This window comes from Zonotrichia leucophrys, chromosome 6, assembly GCF_028769735.1.
Source record: "Zonotrichia leucophrys gambelii isolate GWCS_2022_RI chromosome 6, RI_Zleu_2.0, whole genome shotgun sequence".
Taxonomy (NCBI): domain Eukaryota; kingdom Metazoa; phylum Chordata; class Aves; order Passeriformes; family Passerellidae; genus Zonotrichia; species Zonotrichia leucophrys.
In genome coordinates, this window is record NC_088176.1 from 11866506 (window position 1) to 11887970 (window position 21465).

Below are 21465 nucleotides of genomic sequence, written 5' to 3' on the forward strand. Positions count from 1 at the left end.
TCTTGTACTCAGTATTTTTTGTTTATGATATGAGTAACAGGAATAATTCAGTCATAAATAATACAAGCAGGAAAAAATGATAATACCAGAGGTTGGACACTCAAGAGCTTGCCCACACCTTAGCCAGAATCAATACTCTGGCTCCTATCAATAACCTGGGTATACTACTATTTATTATTTGGTTTGGGGTTTTTTACTGCCTTACTGCAGGATCAGTTAATCTAAGAATTGCCATAGAAACATGTGGCATTTGGAAGCTTCAACATATAAGGATATAGCTTGATGTTTGCAGTAAAGAAAACATTGAATATTAAACTGTTTAGGAATAGGATTGATCTAATTTTGGCTTCAGAAAAGTCTGTGTGTTTATTCTAAATTGGCCATACTTTTTCAGCAGTCAGTGGGGAAATGTATTTTCACAGGGCAATTCATCTTCCCCATTTTAGTTACTTACCTTTTTCATAGTATTGGACTGTGTGAGGTGAGTATTCCTGGCAACATATAATGGGAGTTCTTCCTACCTATGGAGACTCCATTGCCAGCAGAACTCTTGGAGTGCATTTCTCTTGATGTCAGCAACACTTCTGGGAATGATGACAGAGCAAATATAAAAATTGCCAAATTACCTGAATGTGTCCAAGTAAACCTATGATGTTTTATTGCATAGACTTTATCTGAAATTAAATGGCAGAGGAAAAAGCAATAATATAAATATCAAAGTTTGAATAAAGAGCAGATATTTCAACAAATAATCAAGAATATTTCTTGGAAACATGGCATTTCAAAGCCATTTGAGTTTTAACACGTTGACTTTATTGAAGCTATAGCAAAAAATGTTTTTTTCTTATTGCTTCCAGATGATGTGCAAGAAAACCCTCTCCAAGACTGATATTCAGAAATAGTCTTATGTCTTTGTAGGGGAGTGAGAAGCAAACCTCAGATTTAATGGAATGCATCAACAACTGGAAACTTACATAGCTGGTTCTCTTTGATTAATTGACTAATGCAATTAAGAACTTCAGATCCTCCTGATAAAGCTTTTCAAGAAGGCTGCACACTTTTTGGTTTGTATTTAATGCAAAAAGCTCCTTTTATGGAAATTTTTAGTTAATATTCAACTACTGAGCTGCACTGGCAAATAGTTGCATTTTTTTCATAGAGTACTTAGTCTAATAAAAATTCTCTCCATATTGTAATGACTGTAACACACATGAACCATGAAGGACTAAGTCCATCTAGAACACTTTTTTAATAATAATATCCTTTATTACTATACTACTCTTAGGTATAGTGCTGTATTCCTTCTAACCATTTTAATAATTTGATGTTATATTTCATTTGAAATGAGATTTATTTGATCAAAGCTGTACATGAACACAAAGCAAATTATTTCAAACTTGTGGAGCCCCTCCATCTGATAGCTATTAGAAGCTTTAGTTGAATCACATGAAAGCATGTCTTGCAAGTGCTGCACCATGGTTGCCTTTCCTCCAGATGGTAATTCAACCTTCTCCTCTTGCGTAGCAGTCACGAGCTGATTTGCTCTTTTTGTTTGTGGCTTTCAAATTTGCATTAGTCCACATAGTAGCTAGGATTAGAAATTTATTAAGGGATAAAGATAGCTTTGCATCTCAGTATTGCTCTCAGTCAATACTGGCACAAAAAATGTCTGAACAGAAAGCCCACATGTATTACTGCTTTTCTTTCTGTAAATCCTGATTTTCTTTTGCTGTTTCCCAGGAGCCTTTTTTTTCCAGAATGGACTTTGTGTTCTCTTGTGATCCTGATCAGCTCTGGAATCTTGGGACCAAATAACTTGTTCTGTTATATGAATTTTTTTTTTTTTAAATTATGGCTGGCTGGCCAGCCATCAGACCCAGTCCTGGTTATGTGGTAAGCAAAACCAGGAAGTTTATTATGCCTTCTACAATTACTATTAAAAATATACTATCCTGTTAAATAGGGAACATTTCCAACACACACAATAAAGAAAAACTTGACAAAAAGATAACACTAAAGACTGTTGATATCTTAGTGATATCCCAAAAAGAGACATTGCAGTGGGATAATATTGCAGATATGTCTACCAGCAAAAAGGGGAAATAATGTAGAATGTGAGATACCAACTGTTTATTAATGTAAAGCTAGACTTTCAAATACTACATTTTTTTATTGGGAAAAAAACCAACAAAGCTTTTCATTGCATAATGTTATTTTTGTATTACAACCATGCTTGTACTGATTTCTCTGTGTGTAATGTTCTTCTCTTTTTACCTAGAAAATGAGGCAAAAATAGTTGACTGTTGTAAAGTAGAATTTGGTTTCTTGTAGGATCTCATCTTGGTACAGCAGCAATGAGTGGAGCTGCAATAATATGGCAATTGTTAAGGCAAACAGCAGCTACTGTGTGTCCAACAATAGTCTGTGCAAACTTTGGCCACTAGCACTTGCTTATGACAGAGCAGGGTATTGTGATGTGATGCACTTTTTGTCTCAAGTGCCCTGAAATGTTTATTTTTTGGCAGAAGGGATCTTAAATAGCTAATCCTCAAAATTATGTTTTGTAGCACACTGTGATATTCATGGGTTAAGCCAAAAAAGCCCATTACATTGCATGGACTGAATCATATCAAGAAATAGAATTACTTACATGAAAAATCATTCCTGTGGCTTCTGGCTGAGCACTAATATATTTTTCTGGATAGATTATACAGGAGTGACTTCCTTTCAGAGCATGAGGTAGGAAATGACATCTATTCAAATTCAAATGCAATTAAGGAGACACTTAAATTAGTTTATAAAAGGCTGTTGGTTTCTTTACATACCAAGAAGTCGGAAATAGTAATGAATTTATCATGTTAGCTGTGACGGTGATTCATGGAAGAAGTTACAGCCACAGGGAGGTATTTTCTTTCAAGTATCTAAAAAATGTTCTGTGCATTTGGTGCCTTTCAATGGGATTTGGAACAAGTTTTTAAAGATGGGCAAAAACCAAATCATAGGTTAATGATTTTGAAATCTCAGGTTGTAATGGAGTGCTCTGTGGTGCTAAGAATGTTCATATAAGTTCTGACTTATTCCAGAAGCTGTTCTAATTTAGGCCAGCTACATAAACCAGTTTAAAGGGGAGGGAGGTAAATGGACAGGAATGCTTGCCTCTAGAAATTGAGTCAAACCTGTGGAGTTCACAGGCACAGTAAGCTACTAACCAGTCTTGTCACTTCTATGCAAATTTATGAAATTTGAAAATGTTCATTCAGGAAGTGACACTAAATCTATGTTACACTGCTAAAACAGTGTATTCTCTTTTCTCTGTTAGTAAATTCCTTTGTGCTGTATCAGTAAATTACAGGATCACAGAATGGATAAGGTTGGAGGGGTCCAACCTCCTGCTCAAGCAGGGCCCCCTAGGGCACATTAGTGAGGATTCTGTCCAGACAGTTCTGGAATGTCTCTGGGCAAGCTGTTCCAGTGCATGTTATCCCACACAGATTTCTGGATCCATGGGAAATTGTATCTAATGCTTGGGACAAGGATCAGAAAGAGCTACTTGCACTGTTTATTTTGTTACACACCTCCCTGTTAGTTTTTTCAGAATCAGACTTTTGGAAAATTGAGTGCCAAAACCTTGTTTCGAGGTTTAGCTTGCATATAAAACAAGTTTCAATGCCAAAAGGAGGCAATCTAGCACTTCAGGCTTTGTCCCCATTCCTTCCAAGATTGTGGATGTTGGAGGAGCCAGTTTGGTCTTCTGGAGCCACATGCACCTGTCCAGAGGGTTTTCCAGGCAGTGCTGTGGAAAGGTAAAACCAGAGGGAGGGAAACATGTTACAAGTTATGGCATGGAGACATTAACTCCACTGGAACACTGTTACACTTACAGCCTTGTCAGTTTATTGAGAAAACTGCTTTTTTGCCCCTACCTGTATCCTCACTGTGGGCAGTGCCATTATGGGTTGTTAGATTCCCCACTGGCTAAAGGTTGCAGTGATGGGCCTCTTGTAATAAAAACTAATTAATAAAAATTAATGTATGTAAAAGACATACAATGTTTAGAATTTCAAGAAGTATCTTTAAGAAAAAAATCTATAATTCTTCCTTTTGGTAAATTATCTGAACAGCTTAGACAAATGTTAAACCCTTGTACAAGTAATGTTTGAGGAAGTGCTGAACTTCTGGAAGTTCAGAGGAGTTCTAGATTTCTTAATTTTGTTTTGAAACTATGTCTTTAAATTGGAATTGTATCTAAATGTAAGAACTACAAGACATGCAGCATGTAGCATCAAAACTGACAGGATTTTACATGATGGAAGCAGAAAGTGGTTTATTATGAAAGACTGAAAGTGCTTCCCCCATCTTGATTTGTAATAGAATAACCAGGTAGGAGGTGGTTCCAAACTGACCTTACCTCACTGTTTGATAGTTTTCCAACAGCTGTTTTCCAGGAGCCTTTTTTTGCCTTTCAGTAATGTGTTTTGGTCTCAGTGATGGTGTTCATCTTGTTACTGGTGTTGGATACTTTCTTTTAACTATGTCTTTTTTAAAAACCTCTGGGTGAGTTTCATGTCTAGAATCTTTGTTCCATATTAACTGTAACCAAAAGCTTTACTTCCCAGTTCAGTAAGATTTACTTGTATAATAATACAATGGGTTTATTTGGTTTTAATTTAAAATGTTGTATGTGGCTGTAGGTAATTAAAAACATTTCCTGAAAAATAGTGGATTTGACTGTACCATGCTGGAATTGCCTCTGCTGATCATGAAGAGTTGAATAATAGTCATTTGTCACATAGGGTGTTGACTCAGACACAGATGATTTCAATTCAGATGACAGAGGGTGTTACAAAACCCAGCTGTTGACTCTGCTCCTCTTTCCACAAGTTGCTTTGTCTGTGGCAGGAATGGTTGACCTGTGGAGCAGTTTTTGACAGCCACAGTTTCTGGCCTAGTTTTTTCAAGTAAACCAGTGATGACTTTAAGTTGTTTTAATGCACTGGATTGGCAAATCCAACAGTTTAGGAGCTGTTTCCTGTGTAAATTGTCAGTGCTAGCATGGTAGTGGCAGCCTTTGGAGAAGAGTGAAAGCCTGGTAGGATGTTTAAGTTGCCTGTATTAGTGCATAAATTCTCTGTTTCTGTTTTATAGCTAACTTGAGAAAGAGTTTTTGCAGCAGTGTGCCAGCACTTGCAGAGCAGTTGCAGACAGCCACTGGCAAGACACATTTTCTTGGCTCAAAATTATTAATCTCAAGCTAAGGCAATTTTCTCCAAGAGCTTTGGTTGTTAATCAAATTTGAAGAAAAGACAACAAGAAACATGAAAACAGATATTTTTCTTTGGGGTTTCAATTGCCCTGGGATTGGAAGAAGACTGTTTACCTTTTTTGGAAAAGGTACATGGTGGGCACAAGAATATGAGCCAAGAAACTAATTGGCCAGGGCTGATTTTGAATAAAACTACCCAGTAGGCTGCTTAGGAGGGAAGAAAGAAAATGGGTTTGGGGGGTGGCATGGTTGGGAAGGGTTCCAATTTTCTTTGCTTTCTCTTCTAGGATTATACCTTGCTGAGCTTACAAGGTAGCTCTGGGGTTATGGACTTGGTTGGCTTCTCAGAGTCAGGAAAGCTAACATTGATAGCAGTGGGAGAAAGGGACAGCCCAATCTTAATATGTTAGAATAATCTCAAATTGAGCTTGTTTATTTGTATCTAGATACCTACTATGTAAACTTTAGATTTCTGCCCTTCAAACAGAGTTGTTTTCCCAAGAAGAACTTAATTCTTCTTTTGGTTTTGATTATGCCTTCATAGCCTTTTTCTGGAGTTAAAAATAGAATGTTGATATCTTCTGTCTAATTTGCTTGTGGACTAGATTCTTCTGTTGCCTTTTTTTCTCCTGTAACATGATTGAATTCCTTGCACTACAGCAACCCTGAAGTCATTGCACTGCACTTAAAACAAAATGCAGACAGGAATGACCTTTTGCTAGGACTCTGTGTTGTTTATATTGCTAAGCCTGATCGCCCTCTCCCAGCAAGAGCCAGTTTAATCCTTAAACATTAATTAGATGGTATCTGGTCAGAATTGTCTATTGTTTGCTGTCTGGGTCTTCATTGATTAGAACGTTGTGCATCTCCACAATGCCCCTATTTGCCCCTTGGCTCTTCATTGTACAGGGCAGCTCTTATCTTCTTTGCTGATAGCAAATCACCAATGGTACCAGTCAAGAGCTGCAAACACTTGTAGCATAATGGAAAGTTCCACTTTTGCCAGGATGACTCATGAATTAACCCCGGGCTGGAGAGGCTTCCTGTGCCAACTTAGGAAAAAGTTACGGGAAGATACTATTATATATCAAAAGATAAATGATTGGAAGAGTTTTGTCAGCCTTATAGGAATTATGGTTTTTAATACTCTCAATCTGCCTGGAACGAGCTTGGAAACTCACTGAATAGATTATTTGGAAATAATTTACATCTTGCTTTGCTTCAGGGGCAAACAGACAAGTGCTGAGAAGAATGGACTGATACTAGCGGTGTTGTACATCCAGGAGGCACTAAACATCTTTTCTTTCCAACTGACCACAAACTTTTGGCTTCAAATAGGCCACTGTTCAAATGCAGCTACCAAGCTGACCACTTGGGAGGGAAGGAAGAAAATAGGCTTGGTTTTGGGTGGTGTCAGGGGTTGGGCAGGCTCTTGGGACTGTGGAGAGGCCAGAGAAGGCGTTGGCTGCTGTGCAGGATGCCCTGGTGTGCCTGTCAGACACTGCTGACAGTGAGTGGTGGCTGGGGTACGGCTTCACTGCCCCAGCCTGCTGTGGATGGAGTGTCTGTAACTCAGGACTTCAGGGAATCCTGTGATGCCTTCATAGTGCTGGGGGCACAAGTTAGTTTTTGTCAAGGAATCTTTGCCACATCTGCAAGATAAAGCATTGTGTGTCTGTAGCAGGCTTGACCCAAACAGAATGGTCTCTACATAAAGACATATGATGTCTGTAAGTATCTCCAGTGAGGAGCTGTAACAAGGCCTGGGAGTGAGAAGAAAGCTCTAGAATTTGAGATTTAACTCCCAGTTGTTTTTGAGATGGAAAGAGCTTTCACTGTGGAAATCTTCTGCCTTCAGACCAGGAAAGCAGTAAAAAATTTTGGGGAGATGCTCTTCATTTAGGCTTAAAGTGTGCTTGGACTTGATCTATTAACATTTGGGCATTTCAGGCTTGACAAGTGGCTACAAAATGCCAAAATACAGATATTTTTAATCTTCAGTGGAGGTGCTTCATTGATTTCCCCTCAGATGCACACATGTGTAGGGGTGACTTCTGCTTTTTACCCCAAGGAGTGTCTGTTTACCCAAAATAAAACAGGTTAGACAGACTTGGTACCTGATTGTCTCTTTTTGGCTGGTTATCTCAGTCTGCTGTCTGTCTAGAAGGAAAAACAGGTGCTGAGCTGTGACAGGCTTTGTAACCATGCAGAGTAAATTGGGGGGCATGAAGCAGAAAGGAATGTAACTTTGTACTAGAGACTGCAAGCAAAAAGAGATGGAGAAACTAATTTTGTTAAGAAAATGAGTATGCCAAGTAAAATACAGGTTCAAACCATTTGTTCCTTTGAGAAACTTTATGGTCTAAATTTGACATCGACTGTAGCAAGTATCCAAAGAACTGCCATATGGAGGAGTAGCAGCTTATGTTAAAATCATACACTTAACAGCTTAATTTCTAAAATTCAGCAGGAGAAGAAGGGTGCTTCATGGGGAGACTTGAGTGAGAAAGAAATGGTGTGACTTTTGGAGTAAACCTTGCAGGTGTAAAAAGGAAAGGCTGGGAAGAGCTGTCTGTAGTGGGGAGCAAGACACGAATCCAGGTGTGATCAAACTATTTCAGTTTGTTACTCAATAGTGAAGTTACTGCTGGAACTGACTAAATCAAATATTTTCAACATGTCACCTAAGAAATGACCAGTCCAAGGAAGGGTAAATAACAATGACTTTTTTTTTTTAACTTTTACTAGTAAAAGGAAGATGACCTGGAAAGCCTTACAGGAACAATGTACCTGCACCTACGGGAGAAGCTGATAGAAAGTATTTTCAGCTTCCAAATCTTTATGAGGATCTTCCTGAATTGAGTGCTGGGGTTTTGTCATCAAGACCGTGATAAGCAGAGAATTGGATCTGTAATGGCATAAGATGGCAGGCATAAACTGTAAAATCTGAAAGGGTAAAAGGGAAAAGTAACAATTTCAAAGTTAGTGGAGACTACATGCCCAAAACAAGAAGGGATGGCTGGTTTTGTTTTGAATAAAGTCATCCTCCCTCAACTCCACGATAAGGCACAGCACAAACAATGAGTACGTTAGGGAAGGAGAATGATGGGGAAATAATAATCATCTGTAGAGAAAGTAACCACTTAGGATCCCACAATCCTGCTCTTTTAAACAAATGTTGACTTCAGTTCTCTGTTTATGGATTTTAGAGAAGAAAAGTCTCTGAAATTCTATTTCATTTGAAGTTACTGGGGGAAATGCTGTTGCTGGATTCTCAGTACTTCAAACAAGTCATGAGTATTGATACTTTGAATATTTCATGTGGCAACACATGAAATATTGATAGATAAATATAACACTTTATTAGATAAACTCCAGTGTCTCATCCTCCGCTCTGCTGTGTTATTGTGTGTACACTCATGAGCTGTTTTTTCATTTATGTGCAAAATAATGAATGTGAAAGCTCTTCACCTTTGTAGAAAACAATTTCAGGTCCTTCTGTGTTCACAGGTTTCGGATGCAGTCTGAGAAGTGTGGAGAAGAGATGCCTTCTCTGCACTGGGGTATCGATCCTGTGTTTTCTGCATTTGCAAGGCTCTATATTAAAGATATTACAGAAATGAGAGAATCTATACAGGTGCCAGGTAGGTATTTATAGGTGCTGGTTATGATGCACACAGTATTGTAATTGATTTATGTTGTACTTTTTATGAAGGGATTGAAGAACACTTCACAAACATCAGTAAAGTAGTTTTCCATGACCTTAAGCTAAGTGATGTTAGTTTCTTTTAGAAGTTCTAAGAACAACAGGTTGTATGTGAAATGTATGTGAAAAATAAAATATATTTGTTAAAATGGTTTTCCTTTCTCTCCAGTACCTCTTTTACATTAAGGTAATGTGTTTCCTCTGTGTGGTGGTGCTTGTTAATTCTAAATAATTGCTTGTCCTTTCTGGCCACATGTATTGTTATCTCTCCACTGTCTCTACATTTTTTTGCAAAAATTTGACAGTTGATGATATTGCTGGATGTGTGATTTTGCTTTTTCCTGTGGATATTAATACATTATAAGACAGATACAGGTTTTGAGGTTTTTTTCTCCTTAATTTCTAGATATGATAGATATGTGACTTTCTTCATACATTGGAACAAGCTTATTGTAGATTCTGGCCTCCATGCTGGACCTTGCCCCACAAGTTTCTGCTTTGCAGTCTGTCCTGCTGCTCTGCAGTGTCACCCACATGTGAGCTTTGGCTGAAGCCACACAGCTCTGACCTTGAATTGCTGTTTTCACTACACAGGCTTTAAATAGACTGCAGTGTGTCTTCTGCTGGGGAAGGGTTCATTACTCCCAACTGAAGCCTGACATGGTGCAAGATTATCAGGGAGGGACCCAGAGAACTTAGAATTAATGAGGAAGAGCAATAAGCACAGTGTGTGTCTTTGGTTTGGTTTTGATGTTTTGTTTGTGGTTTTTTATTTTTATTATTTTCTGTCCACAGATACTAAGTACCCCTGTTTGGCTCTTTGAATATGTTTTGCCTTGTAGGTTTTGTTATTCTTCTTCAGTTTTCTTTAACAGCAAGGATAGCAGCAATGCTATTTTTGGAGAAATGAAGGACTGGCGGGTTTTTTTTCTCTTCTTGCAGCCATTTTTATGTACATGAGGACTTCACAAACCACAAATACCAGTCTATCTATCTATCCTGGTTATTTAATATGGAGAGAGACTTTTATCATAAATCCATTGTAATAATTAGGCTGCAGACTGTTGTTGATATTTGTCTTACAGCAAGTTTTTCTTAAAGGCCTTTTTAAACTGTCTTATAAATGTCTCCTAGTAGTACTGGTGTGGGAAATGCATCTGGTAAAAATTGTTCTTCATCATGTTCTTCATATTTTAATTGTTTTCAAACAAAATACAAAACAATTCAATGCCAGCAGAATTGGATTGTAGTTTGGTCTTGAACATTAGTACGTACACATGTGAAAATGTAATCAGAATAATTAGCATTATAAACCACAAACATTTCATGATAGCAGGAACAGTCCTAGAAAGTACAGTCCTGCTCTTTTCTTTACTCCAAAATACCTGAATTTCCCTTCTTACTTCTCTTCCTGTTCTTTTACTTTACTGAGTTGGCTTCTGCTTCAGGAACTTTTTCAGTTTTGTTATTACCTTTGTTTTTTCTAAGATGATCCTAAGGAGGTGGTATCTGTCATGTCAAGATATCCACCTTTACCGTTGGTACATTTGAGCTTTCTCCCCTTCCTGTGCATCTGGCACTCTGCCCTCTGCTTGTTTGTAATCCTGCATCATTTTCTAACCCAAACTTCAAATAAAATGAGATTTTCTGGAACCAACATCCTGAATTTTGTTCATTCTCCTAGTGCTGTATATACACCAAACCAGACATTTTCCAGTGTATCTTATTTGTTGGCAACAAATGATAGCACAACAAAAACACTAAAATTAATACCTTTTGAGGAAGGAAGAATGTAGGTGTTTGTTGTCAATGCTTCCTGCCTTTAATGGGCTTTTAAAGACCAGCTGAAGCTAAGTATATGGTTGGCTATAAATCAGTCATTAAGTAATGGTAATTAAGAATGAATGAGTGCAAAACAAAACGTTGTAACTAGGAAGAATGGAAAGAAACACAGTCTGAATGTCAGGAAAAACATCTCTAGAATGACATCTGTTAGACCATGGCACAGCCTTCCCAGGAAAAAGGTGGGATGCCCTTCACTGGGATTGTTTATATTCTGACTGTACAGATTGCCAGGAATTTACTGTACAAAATGGTCTTATATTGGCTCTGAGGAAATGGACTGAATGACCTAATGAGTTTTTTCTTTCCACTTTTAAGCGTTAGGATTTGATGCTGCAGTGACTAATCCTTTAAAGCAACACAGAGGGAAGCAGTAAACCTGGCCAATTACTCTGCTGCTATAAATGGTGACAAGAAGGTTGGAAAACCTCCCAGATAAAAACAGCAATTGTGTTGTCTTAGCAGCCTTGCAATGAGAGTGGGTTTCAAACTCAGTTGTAACACATAATTACATCATGGAAATGAGCTTTTCTCAGAGTTGTCATGCACCACTGCTTTGTGACAGCTTATCAACAAGGAAGGGAAGCTACAAATAGCATAAAAGGAGGTAATAATAATTAAAGAAATGGCAAACAGCACAGCAATGCTGGTACAGACATGGCCAGCACTTGCCCTAGGGATCTGTGTCTATAATCCCCCTGTAGCAGTGCTGTGGCTGTTATGGTGATGGCATTTTGCTCTGGGTGTTGATTACTGGGGTATTAGGAACCTCACTGAATGTGTTTGTCCACAGCTTCAAATATTTAGTATATATTTATTGCTACCAATATGGACTTAATTTGAACAAATAAACTGGAAGGAGGAGTCATTTACACCTTGAAGTCATCAAGTGCAACAACTTTTTATAGGTTAAATATCATTTCATTCTTCAAATTAGTTCAGGTAGTTTCTCTGAGAGTAAGGGTGGAGTTCTAGGAGAATTTACGGGGACGGAGAGAACCAGTTTTATTTGGTCTCTGTCGTCTGCCAAAACTCAGCTTACTAACTGGGAAGGAAACATAATAACATGTTGCTTGTTTGCATAATCAGAGCTTGGAGTCTCTGCTCCACAGTCTTGCTCTAGCCCAGACCTTTTACAGAGATGCTGTAAGATTCTGTGAATGACTGCATACACTGGGAGCATCTCCACTGGGGGTTTCTGTAGCAGTGTTTATTTGGTAAATGAAATGGGAGACAAGTGGACAGACCTGCTAAACATTGTGTATGCCAGACCTGACCAGTGACTGCAGATTAGTGTAGCCAGATCTGAGATGATAGCCCTAGATGCATCCTCAAAACACTGCTGTGGATTTTTATGAGCAGAATTTCTGCTTATGAGCTGCTTGGCTGATCACCTCTGATTTCTTCTGAAACTTTTGTGTTTTCTTTCTGTATTGTGTGAAGAAAGTTAATTCCAGGCTCATTTAAGGCTGCTAGCTATGTAGGACAAGTTATTTTTGGATTTTGGATTTAGGGTTTTTTTTGTACAGAACGTTTTTCTGACTCCCTTGCTGCTGTGTTTCCCTTTGTAAGAATAACACTTGCCACGGTATATGGAGCCAAATGTTCCCTTCTGAGTCCCTCGAGTTATCTACTTTTCAGAAGACAGTTATTGAACATCCCAGATGGCTTATTTCAGTAAAGCAGCAGTATTTGAAAACTGAAGAAAACACAGTCACTGAAAACTAGCCAGCCCAGGGTATATTTGGAGCTTATTGCCCTATTTTCCTCCTGCTGTTGGACTGTGAAGCCTCAGTGTACGATGTTTACATTAGTGTTTGTTAACAACATTTGTCACTCTCTTGAAAGGGATTGCAGAGCAAGGCAGCCTGAGTGCTCTCAGAGTCCACTGGGCTGTGATTTCTCACTCTTTCCTGGGCATGTTTCTAAGTGTTAAGTTATCTTTATAGATGCACAAAAATAACTTTGAAGGGATGTTTTTAGAACATGTGTTTTCAGAAACTGAAGTTCAGGATGCAGTCCACAATGACTGCAGTAGTGTACTCTGCAGTCTGAGAGGGCTGTTGCCCTCCCCCTGCCCCCACAGCTCCTGTTCCTCTAGAAATGAAAGACAGAATTATGTTAGTTTTCCTTTCGGAGGCTCTGCCTTAATCAGGAACAGCTGCATTGTGAGAAGCTCAAACTGCTTCCTTTGTGTTCTATTATTTATTCTGAAGCCTTATGAAGATATAAAAAAAACCCTAAACCAAACAACAAAGCAAAGGAAAACAAAAACCCAAATGAAGCAACAAACAAAGAAAAACCCCCTAAAGCTTGCAGCAAGCAAACTGTTTTTCAGATTCAAATGTGCAGGAAAACAAGAGGTTAATAAGATTCTGACACTCTACAAAAGCAAGCTTTTAGTATCCTAAGTACAGCTGATACTTTCTCCTTTTAGTGTCCCTAGTCTTCAGTGATACAGGGGATTTTTCCTGTGTAGGTGCTGTATAATTTAAGATTTATTAAATATGTCAGAAAGTATGGTTTTTTTAATTGACAAATGTGACTATGTAGAGTAGGGTGTTAAAAGAAATTGTTACACTAATCAAGCATGTTTTGTGTCTAGGTATATTCTTTTATAATGGACATCCTATAAGACAGGTGGATGTTGTTGGGACGGTGGTTCAAAAGAAGGAGCGAGATGCATTTTATAATTATGGAGGTAAGGAAAATGTCTCTCTTTCTTCTTGCACTTATCAGCCTTTACTGTTTATCTTAGTTACTGTTAGAACTAAAAGGTCTCCCTATGTGGTCCTTGTGTATTCTTGAAACAAATGTGTTCTAATCCTAATATATTATATATCTACAGCTGAGATTACCTGGCACATGTAGGGAAGCTACTGTTTATCTCCACTTCAAAAATAGAGAATTAAATTGTTAACACAGAGTGATTGATTCATGTGGGGTCACGTAGCAGATCTTAACTTTGGGTATTGCTTTGTCACTGGACTCTGCTACCTTCCCCTCCTATTTGCAGTAGCTTTGGTTAGATGCAAATGTATTGAACAGTGCCCACAAATGGGAAATCACTTCTTCCATATTTGAACCTTAGAAATCCTTTCTTACTTTTTGTATGTCTTGTCATATCTTGGAGCCAACTTCTAAAAGCTGTCAGGAGCTTGTTTGTGTTTAGATGCACAAGAGTCTTAACAAACTAACTGAAGCATCATAGACCAGTTCTTGCCAACACCAGCTGGGAGTTGTCTCCTCTGTATTGCTTTTCCCAGTATTCAGTTTTATTAACATGGAAACATCTGATTGTCATTTTGTTCAGCTGTCTTTTACATCTGGAGAAAAAGCAGAGTACAGCAGTGGTGATGTGGCAAGTTTCAAAAGGTGGGGGGAGGTCACCTCACAGTAGGAAGGGGGAGCCAAATGCAGAGATCCTATTGAAGCCCTTATGGCCAGTGTCTTCCTCTGCCATGGGTTTTCACCTGGTGGAGGTGAGTCACAGAGTGCCTCTCCTTCCCAGCTCCTTTGCTTGTAAGATTGCAGTTCCCTGACCCTTGGGAGTGCTGTGAAGATACAGCTGATGAATTAACCAGCTCCCAGATACCCCAGCATCAAACTGCTGCAGGGTGGCATTGACTGCAAATGCATTTATCTCTTCATGAGAACAGAGGAAGACAGAATCAAAATGACCAAGACAAAACCAATTCTGTGGGTAAGGGTTTTCCATGCTGCTCTCAGCATCAGTTTAACAACTACACCTGTGGAAAATGTTTGACTGGAGCAGAAAGTAGAGGAATAGAAATAAAAAGAAACTGCAGAGTAGTGGAATTAAGGCCTTAGATCAGCTGACCTTCAAGTGCAGCTCACAGTAAGCCTGGCTTCCTGCTGTCTTTCACATCCAGCTCCACTCTTTGTTCCAGCAGTTCCTGGTTTGAGTTTTCAGGCTACCTGCCAGAGTGCCCCTCCCCAGCCTGCCCTCCCTTTCAGGCAAGCTGACTCTGGCAGCACAAAACTGTAACTTCTTAGACAGTTTCCTGCTTGTAACTTCTTGCATCTCTCCGTTCAACAGACTCTGGTGAGTCACAGGGGTTGCATCAGTTGGAGTGCCACACACTGCTCAGGACTTGCTCACTTTCCATCTGCTTAAAAGTGACTTACAAAGCAATTCCCCCTTTGTACTTTCCCTCTGATAGGGAACTGAAATGTCTTTGTGTCCCTGCCTTGATCCTCCCCCCTCACTTCCTATTTGTCTGTTTCAGAATACACATCAGTCACTTTAAAGAATTTTAGGTCCTCTGCTGAAAACTCTAGAGCCAGAACTGATGACAAAATTATAATTGTGAAAAAGAGTTAGTTTACTCTTTCCTGGCTAAAAAATTAAAATTACATGCTATGTAATATCTTATTTTGACACTTTGATTTGATTGTTTCTTGCTATTATTATGATAAGTTAGGAGAATGATATCTAATTAAAACATTGCTTTGATCAAGCTCATATTTTACCTAGTGCACCTTTCTGGCCCCTTTTGTCTCCTTTGCTTTTTAACAAAACCAAACATCATATGTGGTTTTCTTTGTATTCCAAAACTAACTTTAAAAGCTAAAAGGCAATCGACTTAAAATAAAAAAAAATCACCGGCATCTCAGTAGGTCCATGCAGGCCTGACAAGAGCCATACCCTTTTTGTCACAAAGAAATAAAAATTTACACAATTATCTCATTTAGGAGGTAGCTTTGAGCTACCCCTCAAATAATTAAGCAAGAATCAAAGAAACCAAAGCCAAACAAACAAAAACCAGGAAAAAACCCCCAACAAACAAAAAGTACACCCATAAAAAACCCAAATAAACAAAAGTTTAAACCCAAAGAGATGAGGAAGGGCGGCATAGGGAGCACAGGAAGTTTTCAAGAGTTTGTAGACCCCTTGTGCATTTAAAATAGATTGTCTAATTAGAATACAATTGCAAGAGTTACTTGTCTTTTTGCTCAAAGCTTTCATCTATGAAATTCCAAAATTTTGTTTCAGAACCTTACTCTGCTACCAGATTCCTTCTGTGGTCAAGTACAGGTCAGTCTCTCCAGAACTCTGTTTTCAGCTGTTACACTGAGGAGAAGCAGTCTGGCCTCCTAATCCTTCAGTCTTGGTTTGTTTCCAGGCCCTTCGTAGGAAGCCTGTCTGTCTTGGTTGGTGCAAGCTGGAACATATACAGACTGTGGGAATGCAGGAGTGAAATGTTATCTGCCCTGCTTCTTGTTGCCATTGCTGGCTTGCACACGTGGCTTGGGCCTGGCTTATGAGGGTTCTGCCTCCTACTAAAATAGTTGCTGTCTGTCTGTACCAAGGAGAGGAAATCCTACCAGCAGATCGTTATCTGTGCTCTGGTACAAAATTAAAGCTGCTGAAATAGTTGCAGACACAGCAGCTCAAAGCATAGAGAGCAGAGAGGAGCATACTTTTGTGATGGAATTTGGAATTGCCTGCATCTTATAAGTGCTGTAAGTTTGCTAATAGGAATGTGCAGCTAAACTGCTTGGAAACTGGAAGGCAAAAGAATAATTTGAAATTAGACCCCCCCAAACAGGGAGATTGTTTTAAAACACGTGAGACAATGCAAAAGCATTTTGCTTTGATGCTATGGTTCCCAGAGGAAATGACTGCAGGTATCAATCAGCACCTTCATAGTAAACATTGCTGTTACTTTTTTAGTCATGGACCTGCTTTAAGGAGAAGAAGAAAATTGCAGGTTTCCACTTGTGAGGAGTGGAATCTCAGTCTTGGAGATGTTACATTCAAGAAGCAAGGTGCATTGGCTGGATGATCCTTGACAGATATTTAGTGTCTTTCTATTTAGAGTGTTTGTTGTACAAGCCATCTATATGCAGTCCCTTGATCTATGGAAAATTGATTCTTCAGACAGATGTTAGTTTCCTTTGAGTTTTGTCTTTTCCTGCTGTCATTGACAATGCAGTGCCTGGAGCAGAAATTGTCAAAGTGATTTTCATTGGTCACTGGCAGAACAGGAAGAACAGCTGCATGCTCAGGAGAAGGTGTTGAGCCTTTTCAGCAGAGGAAGTGGCATGCATGCCACCAGCACCTACACTCTGAATTGGGAATTCCTGGCTTAGAGCAGAGCCACAAACATGCATGTCTTCTGTCCTTCCTGCCTAGGGGAGCTGCCTTTCTGCTCCCTGGACATCATCTTGAATTGGAAAGACCAGCAGACTTTGAGCATAATATTGGCATGGAAACCAATGCAGCTGCACTCTTGGTTTATTGACGTGGTTGTATCCCCAAATGTTGAAGTGCTGTTCCATCACTCTAACAGTAATGCTTCTGTAGTTTGTGCCTGGTTTCCTGTTTGAATTTGTCTGACTTCAGCCTTCAAAACTAATTCTTCTCCTGACCTTGTCAACAAGATTAAAACCCCTTAGTATTTAATATATGTACTGAAGCCTCATAATTTAAATTACTGTATGATCTTTCTTTGAGAATATACCTGTTACTTTGCTGACTATGCACATAAGCACATCTGGTGCAGAGCTACTTCCATGTCTGAAACAACTGTGGAAATTATTTCAGATATGCAAGTAGAGTTTGGACTTTACCTTCCAAACCAGTTGGAATGAGATTCCTTGGCAGTTATCTCCCTACATATTTATGTATCTTCACTTCTTGGAACATGACTGCTTGCTTTCCTAGTCTGTAATGCTTGCAGTTTTTTTTTTTTTTTTTGCAGTGGATGATAGTACTGGAGTTATTAATTGTGTCTGCTGGAAAAATCCCATGGTAGCAGAAACGCCTTTATCAGGTAATTTATCAAAGAAATAAGTCCTCTTTTGACTGTTTTTTTTTTTTTTTACTTATGTCTGTCTTAAACAATTTAATAAGTGATCAAACTTACAGAAGAGCAAATACTACCTGGGCCATTTTGGGAATTTTCTATTAGTTTTTTGTGTTTTGTTCAAGGGTGATGCCAATAAAACTATTACATTATGTCCTGTCCCTGCCTTTTCCTTATTTGAGTAATATGATATTTCATTTCTCTGCTGTGACATTGTTCAGAGAATTTGCCTGTTAAGGTTCTTTCTGTGCCTTCATCTAGTAAGGAACTAGGCTGGAAATGTGCCACAACTTCTGTTTCCAAAGTCAGTCCATTGACCTGTCCTGGTGATTTTGGTTTCAGGATTTATCCTTGCTTTGTTTGGATTCATATACTCTTGCTCATACAGACACTGTCAGCAATGAACTTGAAAGTAGCTTCAAACAGAGTGGGAGGATGCCACAGTCTTTTACAATTTGGGCAAGTCCTAAATGTGCAGTAATTGTGCATTTGAAATTAATGTATTATTGTAACAGAACAACTCACTAGTGTCTAGCTGTCTCTTTGCTTTTTCTCCCACTGTTTCTTGTAGATCAAAGTACAGAATTCTTTCTACTTTGGCTCTTCTTGGAAGCCCATGTAGTGGATTGACAACCCTAATATGGAACTGATCAAATCCTACTGAAATAAATCTTACTGGTGTCATCTGCAGTGTTAGGAATGCATATTAATAGAATGGAGAAAGGAAAGCTTGATGTAAAAGTTAAAAGCTCTGATGTCTGTGGAACAAGCCCATTTATACAGACAGATAATTCATACTTATATTTAACAATCCTATGACAGGTGGTACAAATGGTCCCAACTGGAATGTAGAAGACAGCTCTCACTTTGGAGAGGTGATGATCTGGCACAGCTTTCAAAAAAAAGAAAAAGGAGACATGCAATCAAATCAGTTTTGAGGAACTTCAGTGAGGAACTAAGATGCATTAAAAGGAATTGCATTAAATACTGCTTGAAATAGAATGAGGACCAAGAATGCTTTTCAGCCTTGTATTCTTATTTTACTCATACATCAGTAGTGCTTGGATGGACACTATGCTAAGAATGTAAATTCATTTATTTGTACCTGCTAAAGAAAGCTCTTAGGGGGCACAAGAAACTTTCTTCCAGCCCTTTGTAATTGTGATCAGGGATTCTTGGAGCAATAATCAGGTTTTAAGTTATGAAGGATTTACTGTCCTACAAAGCAGTGTTATGTAAATGTGAGGTTCTGTCAAGTTGAATTCACCTCAGCTGGATTCACCCCAGTGTAGACATCAAATTGCATCACATGAATGCTTTGGCCCCACCTCAGATGACTCGTTCTTCATTTGCATAAAAAGTTCAGCTAACTTTTCCCCTTTCATCCATCTTAGCATGATAAAATCAAAAAATGCCAAAACAATTTCAAATTTATGTTTCAATTCTGCAACCCATCTATGACATTTTCAGAGGTAAATCAGTGTCTTCTCCCTTTTATATTTTCCCCAGGTGAACAACTCAAATAAGTACAATACAGTAAACTAATTTTGTCACCCAGAAGTTTTCCTACCCAGGACACATGGTGCCTGGGACCTTACCCTTTTTTAGTGATATGACTCCTGTGGTGCTTAGGTGGATGAATGCAAAAGGACAATTAATGCATTGACTTTAGTGCCTGACTCCCTTTCCCTCACTTCTTGCAGGTCATTCAAGCACACCCAGCAGTCTGAGTGTGTTTGAACAGCTGAAGAAACTCCAAGAAACAGTAAGCCAGAAAACCAAGCTGGAGATTGGGGATGTTGTCAGGGTCAGAGGTCACATCCGAACCTATAGGCAACAAAGAGAAATTCAGGCTTCATGTTTTTGTGAGTGTTATGAATCTGTGATATAGGTAACTAAGATGTCTGAATCTGTGAAAATATCTGAGCTTTATGTAATTAATTGAATATTTTCCACATTATTTTCTGGCATCTCATTTTTCTAAGGATTCTCATCTGTATATCTTTATTTCAGTTGTAGCAGCATAAGGTCAGAAGACACTATGTAATGTGTGAGGTTAGACTGCCTGTAAATGAGGCATTCCTGGAAAAACTGTAAAAGCTGATTAGCATGCATACAAGAATACCACACAGACACTGTGGTTGGGTGTCTGCAAGAGTGATTTGCTCTTCACATTTCTCTGTGTTGAAGTAGAGCAGCCAAAGCCTGTGGGAAGGGAGCTGCTGACCGTCTGTGTCCCACTTCACCAAGGGTGCTGAGGGCTTTGGAGAAGTGGCTGCTGTTCATCACAGCCAATCCATTCCCTGGGCAGGCAGCAGCATATGGGCAGGGTCCCACTGAAGCCTGGCTTCTCCTCAGCTCCCTGGCTGTGCAGGATGAGGGAGAAGTGTTCCTCAGGCACAGATCTGCATGCAGGTGCTGCCTCTGTGTCTGACAGCTCCTGGAGCAGCAGGGCTCTGCAGCCCACAGCTCTGGGAGCTTCCAGTTACATAACTGCTTCTCAGTTCCGTGTCTGTGCTGTTGTGTAAGAGCTGATTTTCCCCAGTGAGATCTTACATAGATAATACTGAAATGATTTCTTTAGTGAAGAAAATCCTGTCTTTTAAAAACCCTGTATAAGTCAGATAAAAAAATCTAGATTTTTCAGCTCTAGCTTAAGTTTGCAAGGGAGTTCAGCCTCCCTTTCCAGACAGAAGATTTATGAGTATGTACAACCCATTCATGGGTTGGTAATAATACCAAAGAGAGCCATGCAATTCAAATAGCCTCTAAATTGCTTTCACTTTGGCCCAAATAAAGCTCCTTACTACGTGTTAACTTCATTTAATGGATAAAGGCTGCTGAAAGGTAAAATAGAGATCATAAATTCTGGTTAAATAAGTTGTCAGACAAAATCATAATCTGTAATGCACCACAACAGGCCATTTTTCCTCCTTGTAAACTGTAAAAGAAGGATTGGCCTTTGTGGTTTGTTTTTATGAAAACCACAGTGAACAAATTTTGCCAATTTAATACTGGCTGTGAAACTCTGTTGTGCTGCCTTAGGTTTGCTTGCTTTAAAAATTGTGTGGGAGTCCTGGCCAGGTTTACAAGTTCTCATTGCCTTTCCAGATAAAGTGGATGATCCTGTGTGTGATGTCCAGATTTCGAGAATGCTGGAGCTCCCCTGTCTCTATAGAGAAGTTTATGATAAACCTTTCAAGAGCCCTGAGGAAATACAGAGGTAAATGCAGTATGCAGAACTGCTCCTGGGGCAAAGTATGGGATATTATGATTGTTTACTTGTTGTAATAACTCTGGAAAAAAATAGAGCAGGGCCTGACTGTGATTCAGACTGCATTCATTACAGTAGCAGTCTGCTTTTCTCCCAAATAATTGGTGATAGATACAGATGAGATACCTGTCCATAATCTGAGGAAAGAAATATAGTGCTGAACTAAAGTGAATATTAGGAAGGAAGTAAAATAATGTGTACAGACCTCTTTCATCTAGTGAAAAAAAATGGGATTTAGAGCAAGATTTGGGGCTGAGGTCAGCAGAGGATTGAGATGTATCCTTGACTGACTGATGTTGTTTTATGTGTAAGGTTAAGGAGCTGTTCCACTGAAGTGCTCTCCTGCCCTTGTCATTGTCAAATCACAAATCCATAGCCTCAATAAGCTGAGTCAAACACTCACTCCTGTACTCAGTTTCAGGGTAGCTGGATGCTTATTGGGAGGCCTGGTGCATGTAGTGTTGTTTCAGAGACTACAGATCTTAAATTCACAAAAAGCCTAACAGCAAATGATTGAAGAAGAACAGTTGAATGTTTATACTTATAA

At 39.0% G+C, this 21465-nt stretch overlaps 1 protein-coding gene across 6 annotated transcripts in view; it reads left to right on the forward strand.

The window, feature by feature from the left end:
* Positions 1–21465, forward strand: part of STN1 (STN1 subunit of CST complex) — a 38464-nt gene that overhangs the window by 4499 nt on the left and 12500 nt on the right. For 3 of the 6 annotated variants that reach the window (XM_064717425.1, XM_064717427.1, XM_064717429.1), the window contains exons 2-6: positions 8774–8907; positions 13417–13512; positions 17540–17611; positions 19348–19509; positions 20756–20867. In XM_064717425.1, coding sequence (XP_064573495.1) covers positions 8781–8907; positions 13417–13512; positions 17540–17611; positions 19348–19509; positions 20756–20867 — 569 coding nt within the window. In that variant the 5' untranslated portion in view covers positions 8774–8780. Of the gene's footprint in view, positions 1–857; positions 1065–2718; positions 2740–3659; positions 3804–8773; positions 8908–13416; positions 13513–17539; positions 17612–19347; positions 19510–20755; positions 20868–21465 lie in introns of those variants that run through there. The other 3 variants (XM_064717428.1, XM_064717424.1, XM_064717423.1) reach the window with 3 other exon arrangements.